The following is a 19,268-nucleotide window of genomic DNA, read 5'->3' as shown; positions in this document are numbered from 1 at the left end:
TGTTTAGCTGCAGTTGGTTAAGTTTGCACCAGCCAGCAAGGTTCTTCACCAAGGCACTATATTCATCATCCTGCCCACCTCTGTTGCACCCCACGATGGCCATGTCATCAGAGAACTTCTGCAGTTAACGTGACTGTGTGAAGACTATCTTCTTTTGGTCGAGGAGAGTTTGCAGCTCACTACTGACCCATGGTTTATTGTTGGGGAAGCAGATTTAGAGGGTATGACAGTGTATTCACAGAAGCAAGATGTTATGCTGTCTATGTTCTCATCATGTGGAGCATAGAGCACATCCCAATCTGTAACCTCAAAGCAAGCCTTCAGTGATTCAATGACCTCAGGAGACCATTTCCTCACCGTCCTGTTGGTCATTGGTTGCCGCTGTACCATGGGCTTATATAGGAGTATGAGATGAACCAGGTTATGATTTGACCTACAGAAGATCCAGTGTTCTCTTCTCACTTGTTTTACATTCCACAAACTGTCCGAATGTTGGGAGATGCAAAGAGAGAGAAACATGGTTGAAATCTCCAGATAGTACTATAAATGAGCAGGGGTGCTGGGTCTGTAGGCTCACAATGGACATGTGGATGACAACACACGCCATGTCTGCATTTAGGGAAGGTGGAATGTAAACAACACACACAATGTCATGGGAGAACTCCCTCAGCAAATAATACAGACGCATTCTGAGAATAAACAGTTCAGTGTCCGAGTGACAGATCTTTAATTGTGACATGACTAGGATTACACAGTTTGTTATCTACAAGCGAAACGAGCTCTCCACCTTTTTTCCTTATGAGTTTGATGTTGACTTCTGTCTGCCCTCAGAGTAGTAAACCCATTCAGGCTAACATTATCATCTAGTATGTTTGGGTGTAGCCACGACTCTGTAAAACACATAATGCTGCATTCCCTGTATTCTCATTATGTCGTTGTTAGTACTGATAATTTGTCTATTTTATTTGCCAGCAATCTTAGGCTCCCAATAATGATTGAAGGGAAATGGTTTAAATCTCCATATCTGCCCGCTGTTTCACTCCTCCTCTGCTATCACGATATCTCCATCGCAGCTGTTCCCTTGTGTAAACAATTCCAGCCTGACTGAGGTCGAAAAACTAACTGGAATAATCCATCCCACCACTGTGCCAGAAGTATAAAACTCAATGAATAATACTCATTAAAGAGTGAAGGGTGAAGGGTCTGGATGACGAATGATATTTGCACTTTGAAAGTCTCCAGAAGGTCTGAAATACTTCCTACGTCCAGTGGTTCTTCAGTTTACCTTTAAGAAGTGAGTGGTGTGAGTTGTGTTGCCACAGACTTGAAGCCCCAGTAAGCCAACAGTAGAACCCACCTTGGGTCAGTCCATGTCCACACCATGTTCATCCAGGACATATCCCAGGAACTTTACTGACCTGAGCTTGCGGACAAACTTCTGGGTTTGTATTGTGTATCGCGTTACTCACAAAAGCGCCAGGTGTTAGACGGACAGCTTGCATTTCTCCATGGCAGACTCTGATTAGCTCCATCATGGCAGAGGAAATGTGCTGTTGCTGCTGATTTGGGTTGGTCTGGGGCTTGTCGGGGGGTGGGGGGATAAAGCGTGTGCTAAAGATAAATGAGTGAATCACTAAATGAACGATTGAATGAACGAATGAATGAATATAGCTGTATAGGTTGATGGCTGACCATGCATTCTTATCTAGATTTTTTTATTGCCCTTAGGAGACAATTACATTTGGCCCTTAAGAGAATATGTTTATGGTTTCATGCATAGCATTAAAATTCAAATTTCCATAACCAGATATATAAATTTTTTTCTATTTTTCAGTTGGGAATTAACAATTAACAAGGGCACATGCACACATTTTTAATATAGGTGTAATTTGGGTATGACTGCCTTCTTTTCTCACCATAAAACCACAGTTGAAGTCAATCAAGCATGGTAGTAAATTTAAAACCAGGTTGGACTTTGAGTTTAGGGCAAATGCAAATCAGATTTATTATTTATCCTTACTCTGTGTTTCACCAATGGCACCATAAGGAAGAGTGTTGCCAAGGCCACAGTGCATTGTGTCTTTTTCATAATATTATAATAATATAATTTTATATTATAATATGGGTGGTGGGTGGTGAGTAGTTTGACGTTTTGTTCACCTAGTTATTTGCCTACGGCTGTAGAATAAAAATATTAGTGTGGGTAAAGAATTGTTCAGTCCATCTGCATCAGTACTGCCAACATGTCAAACTCTTCGATTTGTTGTGCTTTTGAGACCCCTATTTTAGATAAATTACTACCCTCTATATTTATCATGGAGTTCATTTTTGGCATTACGGGGAACATTCTGGCCCTCGTTATGTTTGCCTTTGAAGTGGACAGCTGGAAGCCAAACTCCATCTACCTGGCACATCTGGCTGTGGCCGACTCAGTGGTGCTCTTCTTCATGCCATTCAAAGCCTTCTACTACATCAAGGGCCAGGACTGGATCTTCGGAGGCACTTTCTGTAGCATCATGCTCTTCCTCCTGGCAGCCAGCAGGGCCTCCAGCATCTTCTTCCTCACTGCCGTGGCTGTGGACCGCTACCTGAAGATTGTGCACCCACTACATCGAATAAATCGGATGAACCTGAAGTACGCCATGTGGGTCTCTTTAGGCCTATGGGCAATGGGTTTACTTATGACAACTCAGGTGCTGGGCTCGCAAAACAGTTCCAGGGTCGGCAGCCGCATCCAGTGTGGGAGTTTTAGCATATGCTTCAACAGCGATCCACTTTCAAGCTGGCACAACGCCTTCTATGTGATCCAGTTCTGCGTGCCAGGCAGCATCATCATCTTCTGCACAGCCTGCATTACATGGCAGCTGAAAACAAAAACGATGGACACTACAGGCAAGGTCAAGAGGGCCGTCCACTTCATTTTCATCGTTGCCATGGTCTTTTTTGTCTGCTTCTTGCCAAGCACTGCCTCACGGGTCGCTATTACGTTCCTGAGGATCTGGTACAAACAGTGTTCATACTTCAGTGAGGCAAATCTGATTTTTTATTTTTCAGTTTGCTTCACCTATTTCAATAGTGCCCTCAACCCTCTGGTTTACTACTTTTCCACTCCTGCATTCAGTGGGACTGTACAGAAATTTTTCAGGAGATTTACAGGGCAAAAAGAAGAGAAGATGTCAGGGGAAATGAGTGTGTCTACAGTAACAAGCAGTTAAAGTCAATTTAAGCAAAATATGTGAAAAATGCTCTTATCTCACTGCACTTTTTTATAGTGATAATTCAAACTGTCATGATAGTTAAAACGTCATTTCTTTTTTAGCATTTTTGTTAGAAACAGAAGGACCAAACAAATAGTAAACATAATAACTCTTTAAAACTCTACATTAATACTATAAAGCAATATTAGTCTATTCCAGCGTTATGTGACATCTGAATTCATATTGATTTGCTAAGTGTACCATCGCATGCCAAGCATAGCATCAGTGACACAATTTGTACATTTGTCATGTATGCGAATCAATAAATATTATTATAGGACCATATGTTTTGAAATAGTGACTTTCCCTTCTAAGCAATGTGCTCCAGAGTAAGAAGCCATGAGATGAAAAATTGTACTTGTGCACTAGTAACCAACTTAACACTGCTTGTGAAAGCTGATCATTTTGTAGGTAGTTTATTAACCCTTTATTTAATGTAAGCATGAATGCATGTAAGCAAATACAATTGAAAATTGAAAGAGAAAAATAGATTCCATAAGCATACAGGATTTTTAAAAAAAAAAATCATCCAAATTCAGCTGATTTTTTTGGTTGAGAGTGCAAAAGGCCACCAGATTTAGTCCTCCTTCTGCTTATCTATTTTTTAGCACACGCTTCCCAACTTTGTGAGACTTGTTTTTTAAACATTAAACATCAAATTTGCAACTCCTGAAGAAGAAAAGACATAAGCAGGTCTGATCTGTTCCATATATTCTTAACCAATGGAGTATAATTTCATTCATTTACAGTTTTGATGTCCTTTTTGTCCATTTTATTAGCAATAAGATGCAATGTCTTTGTCCGGAATATTAAATATGGTGCTAACGTCACATTTGGCTTCTACACCAATTAACTATTATTCTATAAGTTGGACACATTTTGTTTTCGTTTGAACTTGATGATTTGATATTAATTATCTACTTTTCTGTCTGACAAAATGTCCCATTAAACCTTCCGTGACCTCTATAAATTCAGGATAAGTTATAAAAACAGAGGACATCTCTTCTAAAGGTCATCTGTGGTTGGTGAGGACACGTGTATACATAAACCATACTGTCTTTTCAGACCAAAAGTTGATATTTGTCTTAAAATACAGATTCTGTATGAAAAATAGACAAGGATCACTCAAAAGTAACAATCACAGTCTAAAACATTAGAAAATAGTGTATTTTTGCGTGTGCATGAAAAAAATTAATGCACACGTTAACAAATAAGTGTGTGTGTGTGTGTGTGTGTGTGTGTTCTGGTAATAGAAGATCGCTCATGATGGGACACATATTGGGCTATGCACTGTAAAACAATATATATTAATTGAAGTCTGCCTTATATTTATATTATATTGTATTTTCCTCTTATTTGAAATTAAATAACGATTTGTTATTTTTGTAATATCTGAATGCTATTGAAAGTTAAATATAAAACTGAGTACTACACAGTTTATCTTATCACTTGGTGTAATAGTGTGCTCTTTGCAGCTGGAGAACAGCTCACATTGTTTCCCATGATTTTAATGAAAACATCAGCAGCAGAGTCTGGAGAGACTGAATTATAAAAGATTGGGGTTGTAGAAGTCATTATTTCATGTCCATGTAGTGTATGTACAGTCTCAAAAGTCTCCATACATAAGGGAAAGTAACACTTTTCAGCAAAATGTCTTCCAAAATTTTTTATACTTAGTTTATATATATATATTTTTTTTTCAAATAGCCTTTAAGAATGTCTTTGACAAAAGAAGAACGTATTGAGATCATTCTCATGGCTGGATCGGGAAGCTGTCTCAAGGTTGTGATGGACTTTAACAGGAAACATGGCCAGCACATCACACACGACACTGTTGCCAAAATTTTAACAAATTCAAAAAGACTGGAAGCATGAAGTCCACTGATGAAGGCACAACCGAAGTGGTGCTGGCAAACATACTTTTGGGACACCCTGGATTTATTATGAGATGATTTCAAATTTGCTTAAACAAGGCAGTAAAATCCAGATCAGTGAAAAACAAATGTTTCAAGGTTGGTACAAGGGCATGGGTTTGCTCCAGGTTCTCCAATTTCCTCCCACCTCCCAAAAGTATGGCAGTAGGTAGTAGACTGGTGACTCTGATTTGCGTTGAGAATGAGGGTGTGAATGTGTGAGTGCATGGCGACCTACTATTCCAGTACTGATGATGACTAAATGAATAAGATATTAAGTATAAGGAGTTGATTTTGAAGATGAGACTTAAGCTTTACCTTTTTCCAAATCAGATAAAACTCTTAACAGTAGCTTGCATCACAGCTAAACTTCATCTCCTTTATAAGATTAAGTCAGCTCCTCACAAAACATCAAGCATCAGTTCCAACCATATAATTTCCTTTGCTGATTAGGTGAGTAGAATGTATAATTCAAATATTTTTTTGTTTGAGCCATTCAATTATGAATATGCAAATCTGCTCAGATCTGTGGTCTTCCATTGGATAAGACGTGAGTGTCAAACTCCAGTCCTGGAGGACTAAGGCACTGCAGAGTTTAGCTACTTCATTCAACACATCTGATTTACATTTCACAGTTTTATAGCCAGTGAATACAATGACAAGTCATGTGTATTATCCTTTATTGTAATACGGGTAAACATTGTTACATGCAAAGCAACCGATGCAATGTAAATAAGGATTTACAGCTATAGCTAATAACTCCTGTCAGTGGTTAGGCTTTTTCAACACGAGCTGATCATCAAGAACTATAAGAAAAACAAACCTTTTTAATACAAAATTTATGTGCAGTTATAGTTGATGAGAAATTTGACTTGGAACAAATTTAAAACAAATTATTTCTATATTGATAGGTATCATGGTAAAGGCATTTCCACCTGCAGAATTGCTGCTCACTGGTTGTTCTTCTCTTATTCGCAGGTTCTTCCTCTTGGGCCTTTCTATGTCTTGTATGATTTCCCACTTGATGATGGCAACAATACAGAATTGTAGCAGGATAGTTTGGTCATTATCTTGTTCATGCAAATCGTCATGAGGTCTGGTCAAGGAATTGGCTAATGTGTTCTTCAAGCACGGGCGATAAGTACAGGTGAACTTGAACCTGGTGAAGAAATGTACCCATCTGGCTAGATAAAAACCCACTTGATTTGATTTGCCTTGATGTGGTTTTAGTCTCTTTGCTGATTTCACATGTTCAAGGTCACAGTGAAGATCAGGAATGGATTTTCAGCTCCCTCTAACCAGTCCCTCCCTTCTTCTAATGCTGCTCTAATTTATAGCAGTTCTCCATTTCCTACATCATAATCTCTTGCTGGAATAGAAAGGTTACCATGTCATTACGAGAGGACCACACCTATGCCATTCTCTGAAGCATCAACATCTACCAAGAAAGGCTTCGAATTGTCTGAATGATGAAGACATTTGCACTTGTGAATCCAGCCTCTGAAAGGACTGAAGTAGTAATAATAATAATAATAATAATAATGCCTTTTGATGGGGAAGATGAGAATGGTGTATGTTTTACAGATTTGAATCTAAAACGCTAGAATACCAGTGTGGATCCTGCTGTGTAGTTGGTGTAGTTGTAGTTTTTGTAGTTGGTTGCACTGGCGAAGGCCCGGTTGCGGCCTGGCTCGGAGCAGTGGTACGGCTTCTCGCCTGTGTGTGTGCGCATGTGCACCTTGCAAATGTTGGAGGTTCTGAAAGACCGACCGCAGCCTTCGTACGGACAAAGAAAGGGCTTTTCTCCTGAAAGGTCAAAGTTCAGCTACACTCATTACTCAAATATCAGAAACAGACCACACGCCGGTTTATATTCTAATTATAACGCAATAATTCTACCTGTGTGGATTCGGATGTGCTTTTGGAGGTCTCCTGAGTTCTTGAAAGATTTTGTGCAGTTCACTTCTGTGCAGCAGTAGGGTTTTTCACCAGTGTGTGTCCTCATGTGGCTTTTCAAGCCGAGCCCTAAATAACAACTATTTAAATAAATACATGCTCTCTGATGAGAAATAGTCATTAAGTTTTGAAGTTAATATTAACATTCATGCTTGCTGATATGCATCAGTGTCTTATAATCACACACCCTCTGCAATGACAGTGAATTTGAAATGTGGTGTGTTTTTAATAGGGTACAGGCAGTGGGCGGGGCAGTCATGTGACCACAGTAGCTCATCAGAGAACAATAAACTCTACAGAGACTTGATGATGCATGATGACGTCCCATCAGGAAAAAATAGGATAAAAAAATCCAATAATAAATTGCATCATAAATGTATAAATGATATAAAGGATCAAATAAATGAATAGTAACTGAATTCAGTAAACAGAAATGAAGAATTGATATATTAATAACAAACAATTATAAACTGGATTATAAATGTATAATTTACACAAATTATAAAATAAAATAAACAAATATGTATTACATTTATAAATTACATAAATTACAATTATAAATCAAAATATAGTATAAAAAATTAGGTTTAAAAAGTAATAAAGAGCAATATTATTGAAAATAATTTAATGATGAGTATCTTTTGCTTTATTATTTCATTTAGACACAAATATTTTGATATGCAAAAACATAGTTTTTATTTTTTTATTTTACATTAAAGTAAAAAAAATCAATTTTGGGAAAGATGTATAAGGTTTATTTGATGTGATGAGTCAGACATGACGAGCTGAATTATAAATTTTCATTGTCAATTGCTTTTTTTTTTTAACAATATATTAATTTCAAACATTTGTTTGTTTATGTATGTGTAGTTTGTATTTTACTTTTTATTTCTTCACACCTCAGGGCTTGCTCTATGCTTCAGTTCATTAAGTACTTGTTTTTCATTAAGTCACTGGGGCAAGTAAAAGTCACCAGGTGTATTTTGGAGAATTATTATTATTTTTTTTTTTCAACTAGAAATTGCACTGCAGAATCAATTGCCTGGCAATTTCTTGCCACATGAAAACCCAATCAATCATTTTTCTATAGTTTTGCTCATCTTAATGTTGTTTAAATACAAAGGATCTTCAAGGTTCTTCATTTAGGTAATCACACCTGGACATGTCTTATCTGCTCTCTTCATTTTTCCTTTCCTTAGAAATCAGTCTATTATCAAACATACATTATCTCTGAATAGGACAGATCTCAGTATTCTCTAGGGAGCTCTTCACAACAGAAGCAACAGATTTTTTATAAGGTTTTATAAAGTTCTTTATTTTACTGCACACAGCCTTTCTGATCTTTCACACACACATTATCAAAAATATGAATGTAAACAGGAAGATCTAGGAAATAGTCCAAACATTGGAGCAAAATCAGACACACAAAATGTAGTGTTTTCATCAGAGTTAATGTTCCAGGTCTGTTGTGGCTCCTTGCTGTATAGTCGATGCGATTCTCAGAGCTTCCTCCAGCGTCAACTCATCACTCAGCTGCACGAAAGAACGTCAGCCAAACTGACCATTAGTAATAATAAATAACAAAAAAATAAAAGAAAAGAAAAAAAAAAAGGGCCAAGCCCAAAATGGCAAAATATTAATCTTTTAATGGTCTTAACAACAAATCATTGGTCAGGAAATGAGCAAGAATTAGTTATTTATAATATCAATTAGTTTCTTTAAATGTTTAAGCCTTGTGGTCCTCAGTGGGCTGCATCATGTGTGGCAGATAACCAAATAATGACTAAAAAAAACATCCCAGAAGATATTTTTGGAAAATGTTGTACACCCAGACACCCAGTGTTAGTTTGAATTTTACATCAAACATTCTAATCATTATCATGAGTTTAACTTTGCATACAAGAAGACTATAGAAGTGAATTTCCCTGTTTCTAGCACAGGAGCTCTCAGGAGTGCATTTGTTTAATTCGTGCTCATTTTCTGACCAATGATTTGCTGTTAAGACCATTAAAAGCCTTGGCCTAAAGTGTATATACACCATACAGCTTTAAAAATACAATTCCTACATGACGCAACATGTTTGTTGTCAACACTTTCTGAACTCTAGGATGGCTTTTGAAGTTCAACACCTTTAATGACGACCTCGATTAGGTGTGAATTTAAAAACTGCTCTGTTTCAACTCTAAATAAAAGAACTTCACACCTTAAATAGGTGCTAATGTAAGTGAGAAATACGCCAATAATCACATCATGAAACTCCAGTTACTTGTTATTTCAGTAAGTTATCATGATTCATGAATCTTTAAGCAGGGACAAACAAAATGTCCGCATCACTGATGTCACACGACTGTCCTCTTTAAGAATAAACACTATAGGTAGAAATGATGTGTTTAAATACATCTATAACGTTTCTTCTCTTAAGCTTTAGTAATAAATAATGTCCAAAAACTCAGCAGTAATAAATTTATTTCACTGTTTCTTTATCAAATCATGAGCAGCATATAATCTGAAAGTTAGCCTTTAAAGAAGGCTTTAAGCTCCGCCCACTTTGCACTAACTCGTCATGTTATTATAATATCACTGAAAAGCTTGTTTCCTGCTATAAATAGCAAGTGTCACTATGATATAATATCAGTTTCTTTTATTAACCGTACAAACAACACTTACTAGTGTGAAAATACATGATATGTATAAATTTATTTTTTAAAATAATTCCCAAAAATATTTTTTCTTCCTTTTTTTCTGGACCAAACATCTCAGGATGATTTATCAAAAGGTACACGTTTATTCCTATCCCTACTGAAAAGCTAATTACTGAGGAACCTCTCAAAATATTAATAACTTTTTTAAACAGCGCATGGTATATTCTTGATTAAACAAGAATGAAACAAGATATTCCAGCAAACTGCTGTGTATTTTAAACTGCTGTGAATATTTTAACTCTAACGTCATCTAAGGAGTAGGTTTTTTGTTTTATAATGTATGCAAATTTATGCATATTTACACAGCCACATTTGCATATAAAAGGACAAATTTGTGGTGGATAAAAATCATATCAGCAATCCACTGGCAAAGATAAACTGTGATATGTATTGTTTTAAAAAGAAAAATGACCTTATTCACTTGTAGTGGTTTGCCTTAAGCGTTCGATAATCCATGACTCGGAAGAAACGAGAGATAAAGAAGCTCCTCATCACGTAATGGATTACGACATTAATGCATCGTGTCAGCAAACTGTGATGCAATTTTACCTCCACAGCAACTTGTCTTCCATTAGATGTGGCCAGAAGGGTAACTGGGTGTGGAAGCACTGCTTCCTGTTTGGTCTGTAAAGAAGCTGGTGATACGATAGTCATCTGCAGATGAAACACACACACCGAATGCAGCAGGTAATTAGGATAATAAACAATCAGGAGGACAGAAGCCCAATTTCATTTCATAATGAGATCATTATTATTACTTCAGCAACATCTACATGAAACACACAAACACACAAAATGTCTTGTTGCTTCTTTATCTGCTCCTTATACATACAACCGATCATAAATGACCAATGACCACGCCCACCTGTCCCTCTGTGCTGTCAGCGGTTACCATGGTGACTTTAGCAGAGGACAGTACAGACTCATTGGCTGGGAGGGTGAGCATGTTGCCATCATGCGTTACCATGGTGATCGTATAGCCAACTTCCTGTAATGACAGGTTTCCGTCTTTAGAAACATACATCTAAAATAAAAACAAACCTCATATAATCTTTAACCGGCACAGCGACCTTAAACATGATTAATAATTACAGATTCAAACCTGATGAGCGTCATCCGGTGTCACGAGGGCGACCTGCTCCTGCTCTGAGAGGTCAGAGGTCATGTCTGAGCAGGGTGCTACACTTTCCGCCGACGTTCTGTTCAGGCAGGGATCATCGATGGCTTCTGAGTGAAGAGTGGAAATAAACACTCACAAGAGCTTGCTTAGAAATCAGTTATACATTTTTAAATTATGGCTGCGAGTGGCGATCTGCGGGGTCCAAGCACCCCCAGTGGCAGGCTGTTGCGAAATTAGACAAAACACTACAATGTTTTGCATCGATTGCTTAATGCTAACCCTGTCAACCGACTGGTGAAAGCTGATTGGCTGATGGTGGCCCTGTTATTTAGCTAATCAAGACAGCCATGATAAGTCAATTAAAAAAAAAAAAATTAATCTGAACTCTAGACAGATAGAGATATAATTATTTAAGTGTTACTGAGCTGCTGCGTCAAAATTGTTTTCAATTTTTCAAATTCAATGTAACACTTGCTGACCGGCGGGAGGCTCGTAGTCCTCGTGCTCTTCCTCGATGGGCTCCGAGTCGTCGTGTGCTGTGCGCTTGTGCAGGGCCAGCGTGGAGATCTGCTTGTAGGTCTTCCCACAGTGGCTGCACTCATACGGTTTACAGGGCGTGTGAACCACTTGATGCTTGTACAGACTCGAGTACTCGGTGAAGCGCTTGTCACAGCCAGGAATGGTGCAAACGTACGGTCTTTCGCCTGAGGACAAAAAAGGAGAAATAATATTTTAAGCCTTTTGATGGGGAAGATGAGAATGGTGTATGTTTTACAGATTTGAATCTAAAACGCTAGAATACCAGTGTGGATCCTGCTGTGGTTTTTGTAGTTGGTTGCACTGGCGAAGGCCCGGTTGCAGCCTGGCTCGGAGCAGTGGTACGGCTTCTCGCCTGTGTGTGTGCGCATGTGCACCTTGCAAATGTTGGAGGTTCTGAAAGACCGACCGCAGCCTTCGTACGGACAAAGAAAGGGCTTTTCTCCTGAAAGGTCAAAGTTCAGCTACACTCGTTACTCTAATATCAGAAACAGACCACACGCCGGATTATATTCTAATTATAACGCAATAATTCTACCTGTGTGGATTCGGATGTGCTTTTGGAGGTCTCCTGAGTTCTTGAAAGATTTTGTGCAGTTCACTTCTGTGCAGCAGTAGGGTTTTTCACCAGTGTGTGTCCTCATGTGGCTTTTCAAGCCGTGGCCTAAATAACGACAAATTTACAGCTTCAACCACACTGTACGTCATTTTAACATCATTATTATTATTATTAGAATTGAAACTGCTAATGTACTGATAATAATGCATATAATAATTTTCACATCACCTGTTTATCTCATCTTGAATGCTCTGATTCTGATTATATAGATCATACACACAGAATTATGTTTCTGAGTCAAACTTGTTATCACTTGTATATAAGGCTGATTTGTAGGAGGAGCTACACATGAGCTCAGGCTCCAAAACCTCACCTCTTTAAATCTTTTCAGTGGCTTGAATCATTTGAGTCAGTAAAGTTAAATGATTCACTTCGATTCATTCAAGGATTTGTTCATTTTGCTGAAATATGACGAATGATCATACATCAATCCTGGCATTTTTAATTAAAGGTGTAGAGATGTGACTAAGCCTATTTTATTTAGTATTTTTCAAGTATTAAATACATTACACAATTTTATATTCAACACTGATCATTTGTAATGGTTTAAAATGACATGTTTAGGGATGTTTGAGTCTAAAAAAAAACTGCAGGATGTTACCTGTTGCAAACTTTTTTTCACAGCCGGGTTTGTCACAACAGTAAGGCTTGTCACCTGTGTGTACTCTTCCATGTACCTGATGAAACACAAGTAGACCTTTTAAAAAATAAATAAATAAATAAATAAAAATTAAAAAAGGGTTCAAATGTGTTATTCTACTACTAAGAGATGAGTCAACAGCACATGTTGCACGTGAGCAATCCAGTTATTGTTACCGCCTTGATTATTTTCCTACAACAGCACGTTACAGCGAAGTAGTTTATTCCGCTTATAACGTAGCAATTTGCAAACAGTAACAAGTTTTAATTTATTAAAGAACGACACGTTTTACAAAATAAATTTTTTTTTAAAAAATCACAGAACTGATGTATCCACACACCTTGAGGTGATACGCTGTGGTGTAAAGTTTGCCACATCCTTCATAGCTGCACTGAAATGATTTCTCTTCAGGCTGCTGTACATCGTGATGGACATCCTGACTCGGAAAAACGATCTGAAGAAAGAAAAATTCCAAATTAGGTTAAAATCTTTATGTATCATTTTAAAATATTTTTGGTGGGAAGTGGGATTCCTGTAGTTACCTTCACATACCTGCACTACATTTTCATTTGTGAGCAAGCCAGAGTTTGCATAAGGTTTCATTTCTTCTATCTGTGAAGACCAGGACACATTTCAGTACATCACTGAGAGATTAATTCTTTCATTATTTCATTCATGTGTTACAATTTGAACGTCGTAAACCAAAAAAAACCTGCATGTGGATGTTACCTTAGTGGTGTACTGTTCCAGCACAGTGACAGTCCCAGGGTCTGTGATTCCCTCGAGAGGCAGATCAGACACTGCGTCACTTTCCTGGATGGCCAGAATTGTATCTGACTGCGACATCTGCACCGCATGCTGAATGAAGGCGGTGGAGCCGTCCTCTAGCTGCACTGCCTGGAGCGCAGGGGAATCATACACCTCTGAAAACAGGACACAGATCTCACTTACAATGTTGTGATAAGTGACTGGGGTATAAACTAGAGATTCCATAATTTACAACAGTCTGTCTGCTCATTATCGTCTTCTGCTAAGTTTCACTGTGAGACTTTTGCACTTTTGAAATTTCTGAATCTCTGTCTAGTAAAATTTTCACTCTAGAAAATTCTGACTCAGCTCCTGCATCAAGGAAAATACTGACTCAAAGTCTTAAAAGTTCTGAATTGCAATGTGGGAAATTCAGACTCAGCACCTAGAAAGATTTAGACTCAGGGTCAAGGAAAATTCTGCCTCGGCGTCTGGGGGGAAACGCTCTGCCTCGGCGTCTGGGGGGAAACGCTCTGCCTCGGCGTCTGGGGGGAAACGCTCTGCCTCGGCGTCTGGGGGGGGGAAACGCTCTGCCTCGGCGTCTGGGGGGGGGAAACGCTCTGCCTCGGCGTCTGGGGGGGGAAACGCTCTGCCTCGGAGTCTGGGGGGGGGAAACGCTCTGCCTCGGAGTCTGGGGGGGGGGAAACGCTCTGCCTTGGAGTCTGGGGGGGGGGAAACGCTCTGCCTCGGCGTCTGGGGGGGGGGAAACGCTCTGCCTCGGCGTCTGGGGGGGGGAAACGCTCTGCCTCGGCGTCTGGGGGGGGGGAAACGCTCTGCCTCGGCGTCTGGGGGGGGGGGAAACGCTCTGCCTCAGCGTCTGGGGGGGGAAACGCTCTGCCTCGGCGTCTGGGGGGGGGGAACGCTCTGCCCCGGCGTCTGGGAGGGAAACGCTCTGCCTCGGCGTCTGGGGGGGGGGAAATGCTCTGCCTCGGCGTCTGGGGGGGGGGGAATGCTCTGCCTCGGCGTCTGGGGGGGGGAACGCTCTGCCTCGGCGTCTGGGGGGGGGACCGCTCTGCCTCGGCGTCTGGGGGGAAACGCTCTGCCTCGGCGTCTGGGAGGGAAACGCTCTGCCTTGGCGTCTGGGGGGAAACGCTCTGCCTTGGCGTCTGGGGGGAAACGCTCTGCCTCGGCGTCTGGGAGAAAACGCTCTGCCCCGGCATCTGGGGGAAAACAATCTACTTCGGCGTCTGGGGGGTGTAAACTGACTTGGCGTCTGGGGGGTGTAAACTGACTTGGCGTCTGGGGGGTGTAAACTGACTTGGCGTCTGGGCGGTGTAAACTGACTTGGCGTCTGGGCGGTGTAAACTGACTTGGCGTCTGGGCGGTGTAAACTGACTCATTGCTGAGAAAAATTTTGACTTGACATGTAGGACTTCGACTTCTGGGGGAAACACTCTGCCTCAGCGTCTGGGGGGGTGAAAACTGACTCATTGCTGAGGAAAATTTTGACTTGACATGTAGGAAAATTCTGCCTCTGAGTCTGGGGGAAACACTCTGCCTCGGTGTCTGGGGGAAACACTCTGCCTCGGCGTCTGGGGGAAACGCTCTGCCTCGGCGTCTGGGGGAAACGCTCTGCCTCGGCGTCTGGGGGAAACGCTCTGCCTCGGCGTCTGGGGGAAACGCTCTGCCTCGGCGTCTGGGGGAAACGCTCTGCCTCGGCGTCTGGGGGAAACGCTCTGCCTCGGCGTCTGGGGGGAAACGCTCTGCCTCGGCGTCTGGGGGGAAACGCTCTGCCTCGGCGTCTGGGGGGAAACGCTCTGCCTCGGCGTCTGGGGGAAACACTCTGCCTCGGCGTCTCGGGGGGTGAAAACTGACTCATTGCTGAGGAAAATTTTGACTTGCCATCCAGGAAAATTCTGTCGTGCTGTTGAGGGAAATATGGACTCTCTGTCTAGGAAAATCCTGACTCTGAGAAATATTTTAATACAGAAATACATACCTTTTGGTATGTGATGTACGTAAGCAGTGCTTCCATCTTCCAGCTGCACGGCTTGTCCAGCCTCCAGACTCAGACTCTCGCCTTCCACAGCGTCACTCGTAGCAGCACCTGACCATCCACTGGGCTCATCTAGGAACAAGAAGGAAGGAAATTGATGCATAACAGGAAATGATGTTAAACAATTACAGATTTAAACACAAATCTTAAAGCATGTGTTACATACACACCTCCATTTTGTATAGCAATATGCTGAATGTAAGCAGTAGCACCATCATCCAGTTGGAAAACCTGCCCCTCCAGTACACTCCCATCTTAGGCAAAGAGAAAAACATTACGGATTTAAAACACACTTTCTGGTTAATTTTACTAACCTTACGACTTCAGTGTTGCTACCTAAAGCTGATCATGCTTCAGTACCTTGAGTATTACGCTGAATATATGCAGTCGAGCCGTCTGTCAGAGTCACAGCCTCCAAGCTGTCTGTGTACTGATCGTCTGTGACATAAGCAGCAAAAAGCCTTGATGAAGCCAAAGCACAGCCACAGAACTCAGTCAGAATAAACGTGCTGAAGTTTCACTACTGACCTGAAAAGTCACCGAGGCACAGAGTGAAGCTCTGAGCATCATCTCGCCCATGTGGGAATTCTGCTCCTCCCTGGTTTACTGTAGCCAGCAGCATGGTGCCGCTGCCAGCAATCAGTCCCGCAGCAGCACGGATAATCCAGCTGTCTATCACATCGCAGATGAGAGAGCATCAGAATAAGAGATGCAAAACAGAGAGAGAGAGAGAGAGCGAGAGGGGGGGGGGGGGGGGTTTATTACTTAAGTGTATGTATGTAGAGATAGATAGATCATATTTTAATCAGTTTGCTTAACTCATTAAACACAATCAACTGCCATATTGCTGAACTGAACTATCACTGGATAGATAGATAGATAGATAGATAGATAGATAAACATGATGACAGACTGAAGGACAGAGATGAATTGATGAACAGATACAGAGACAAACAAATAAATAGATAGACAGATAGATGGGTGGCAGACAGATACATAGAAAGAAAGAAAAAAAGAAAGAAAGAAAGATGGTTGGACAAACAGACAGATAAATAGGTAGGCAGATTGATGGGCAACAGACAGAATGAAGGACTGAGGAACAGACATACAAACAGACAGATTAAGAGACGGACAGACAAACAAACAAACAAACAGATATATAGATACACAGATAGATGGACAGACAAACAGATAGACAGAAACAGACAGACTGATGGACAGACAGATGGATAGATGAACAGATACAGAGACTGACAGGCAGATACATAGATAGAAAGACAGATGTGTGGACAGATGGACAGATAAATAGATGGACAGACAGAAAAACAGACACACAGCGATACATTGGCAGATGGACAGAGACAGACAGGCAGATATATAGATAGATGAACAGATAGAGACAAATAGGAGACAGACAGACAGCTAATTGTTACTGTAACCACTTTAAAATCTAGCTAACACCAGGGGACAGTAAAAGCTAGCTAACACTAGAGGACAGTAAAAGCTAGCTAACACTAGGAGACAGTAAAATCTAGCTAACACTAAGGGACAGTAAAATCTAGCTAACACTAGAGGACAGTAAAATCTAGCTAACACTAAGGGACAGTAAAATCTAGCTAACACTAGAGGACAGTAAAAGCTAGCTAACACTAGGGGACAGTAAAAGCTAGCTAACACTAGAGGACAGTAAAAGCTAGCTAACACTAGAGTACAGTAAAATCTAGCTAACACTAGGGGACAGTAAAATCTAGCTAACACTAGAGGACAGTAAAAGCTAGCTAACACTAGGGGACAGTAAAAGCTAGCTAACACTAGGGGACAGTAAAAGCTAGCTAACACTAGGGGACAGTAAAATCTAGCTAACACTAGAGTACAGTAAAAGCTAGCTAACACTAGAGTACAGTAAAAGCTAGCTAACACTAGAGTACAGTAAAAGCTAGCTAACACTAGAGTACAGTAAAAGCTAGCTAACACTAGGGGACAGTAAAATCTAGCTAACACTAGGGGACAGTAAAAGCTAGCTAACACTAGGGGACAGTAAAAGCTAGCTAACACTAGGGGACAGTAAAAGCTAGCTAACACTAGGGGACAGTAAAAGCTAGCTAACACTAGGGGACAGTAAAATCTAGCTAACACTAGGGGACAGTAAAATCTAGCTAACACTAGGGGACAGTAAAATCTAGCTAACACTAGGGGACAGTAAAATCTAGCTAACACTAGGGGACAGTAAAATCTAGCTAACACTAGGGGACAGTAAAATCTAGCTAACACTAGAGGACAGTAAAAGCTAGCTAACACTAGAGGACAGAACCTCACTGCGGATCCGCTTCATGCTAATCCACAGCACTCCTCTACTAAACAGCAGCTCTGTGAAAACGTCACCTCAGGTTGCTATAGTTACCGCTGTGCACTCTGCTGACAAAACCCGGAGTCTGAGGGTCGCTACACCAACAACAACAACAGCAACAACATTAAAACACACTAACCTTGATCAGGATTCAGGAAATTCCTCTGCAGCAGGACGCATGTGTGTAGTTATCCAGCTCCAAAGTCTAGCTTCTAGCCTTTCTTGCATTAATCCATGTCTCGTGCACTGGGAGAAAAATAAATAAATAAATAGAAAAGGTACTTCTTCTTTCTGACGCCTAATCGCGCTTTATTGACCTGTTCAGGAGTCACACAGCGCCCCCTGTAGGCACGGAGGATGAGCAGCCTAGCGGATAATCTAGGCACATAAAACAAAGGAATGAAAATATTATTAGTAGATAGTAAGAGATAATATGTGCACACCTGATCATTACACCCATATGAGGTTCTTCCCCAAACTGTAGCCACAAAGATGGATACACACAATTGTATAGAATGGCTCTGGATGCTGTAGCATTACAGTTTCCCTTCACTGGAACTAAGAGGCTCAAACCTGTTCCAGCATGACAATGTCCCTGTGCACAAAGCGAGCTCCATGAAGACATAGTGAGTTAAGTTTGGAGTGGAAGAACTCGAGTGTCCTGCACAGAGCCCAGACCCTGCTGAACACCTCTGGGATGAACTGGAATACCGACTGAACCCCAGACCTCCTCAGCGCCTGACCTCACTAATGCTCTTGCAGCTGAATGAACACAAATCCCCACAGCCACGCTCCAAAATCTAGTGGAAAATCTTCCCAGAAGAGTGGAGCTTATTATAACAGCAAAGGGGGACCAACTCCATATTAATGCCAATAGGCACATATGGGTGTGATGGTCAAGTGTCCGTATACTTTTGGCCAGATAGATAGATAGATAGATAGATAGATAGACAGAGACAGACAGATCAGTCAACCAATAAGAAGACATTGTTTAATATTTGCTTGAAAACCCCTTCTTTTTTTCATTCCACCTCTACAGTAAGGACGACAGGACAACAGTAAGGACGTTGTTAACAATAAATAAAGCATTATTAAAAATAATAGGGAGAGAAGAAACAATTGCTGATATGATAAATAAATGAATAAATAATTATTTATATTAATAAATAAATATGCATTTTATAAACAAATGCACAATAAATGTGAAATTCATACACGCAGGCCTGGATCAGAATTTCCAACAGGTACAATATATTTTGTTAAAAAAAAAATCACTGTACCCATTCATCCTTGTTCATCTCTGACTGAGCATGCTTTTACTTCTGATTGTATTATCGCCGCCTCATACACAGACGATTCAGAGACACAGTGTGC

General features: G+C 40.6%; 2 protein-coding genes across 4 annotated transcripts; one reads left to right on the top strand and one right to left on the bottom strand.

Annotated features, from left to right (window-relative positions):
- Positions 1-2,243: 2,243 nt before the first annotated feature.
- On the top strand, positions 2,244-3,215 carry LOC113536785 (hydroxycarboxylic acid receptor 2-like). The gene has a single exon (XM_026930925.1). It carries the CDS (start codon positions 2,244-2,246, stop codon positions 3,213-3,215), a length of 972 nt encoding a protein of 323 aa, XP_026786726.1.
- A 5,186-nt stretch (positions 3,216-8,401) lies between these two features.
- znf143a (zinc finger protein 143a) lies at positions 8,402-18,203 on the bottom strand. 3 transcript variants are annotated; one of them, XM_053237858.1, is made up of 16 exons: positions 18,034-18,203; positions 16,076-16,215; positions 15,908-15,985; positions 15,718-15,801; positions 15,491-15,619; positions 13,474-13,667; positions 13,297-13,356; positions 13,085-13,198; positions 12,706-12,781; positions 12,024-12,149; positions 11,751-11,930; positions 11,428-11,652; positions 10,931-11,055; positions 10,694-10,852; positions 10,378-10,482; positions 8,402-8,659 (listed from the first exon to the last, which is right to left on the bottom strand). In XM_053237858.1, exons 2-16 carry the CDS (start codon positions 16,167-16,169, stop codon positions 8,576-8,578), a joined length of 1,833 nt encoding a protein of 610 aa, XP_053093833.1. In that variant the 5' UTR covers positions 16,170-16,215; positions 18,034-18,203; the 3' UTR covers positions 8,402-8,575. The 3 variants fall into 3 exon arrangements, with proteins under 3 accessions (XP_053093833.1, XP_053093832.1, XP_026786137.3); XM_053237857.1 differs by having other exon boundaries at positions 8,403-8,659; positions 16,076-16,219; XM_026930336.3 differs by having other exon boundaries at positions 8,405-8,659; positions 10,694-10,816; positions 16,076-16,219; positions 18,034-18,202.
- Positions 18,204-19,268: the final 1,065 nt, after the last annotated feature.

This window comes from Pangasianodon hypophthalmus, chromosome 11 (assembly GCF_027358585.1).
Source record: "Pangasianodon hypophthalmus isolate fPanHyp1 chromosome 11, fPanHyp1.pri, whole genome shotgun sequence".
Taxonomy (NCBI): domain Eukaryota; kingdom Metazoa; phylum Chordata; class Actinopteri; order Siluriformes; family Pangasiidae; genus Pangasianodon; species Pangasianodon hypophthalmus.
The sequence above is the reverse complement of the archived record's forward strand: the minus strand, read 5'-3'. Positions and strand labels throughout refer to the sequence as shown.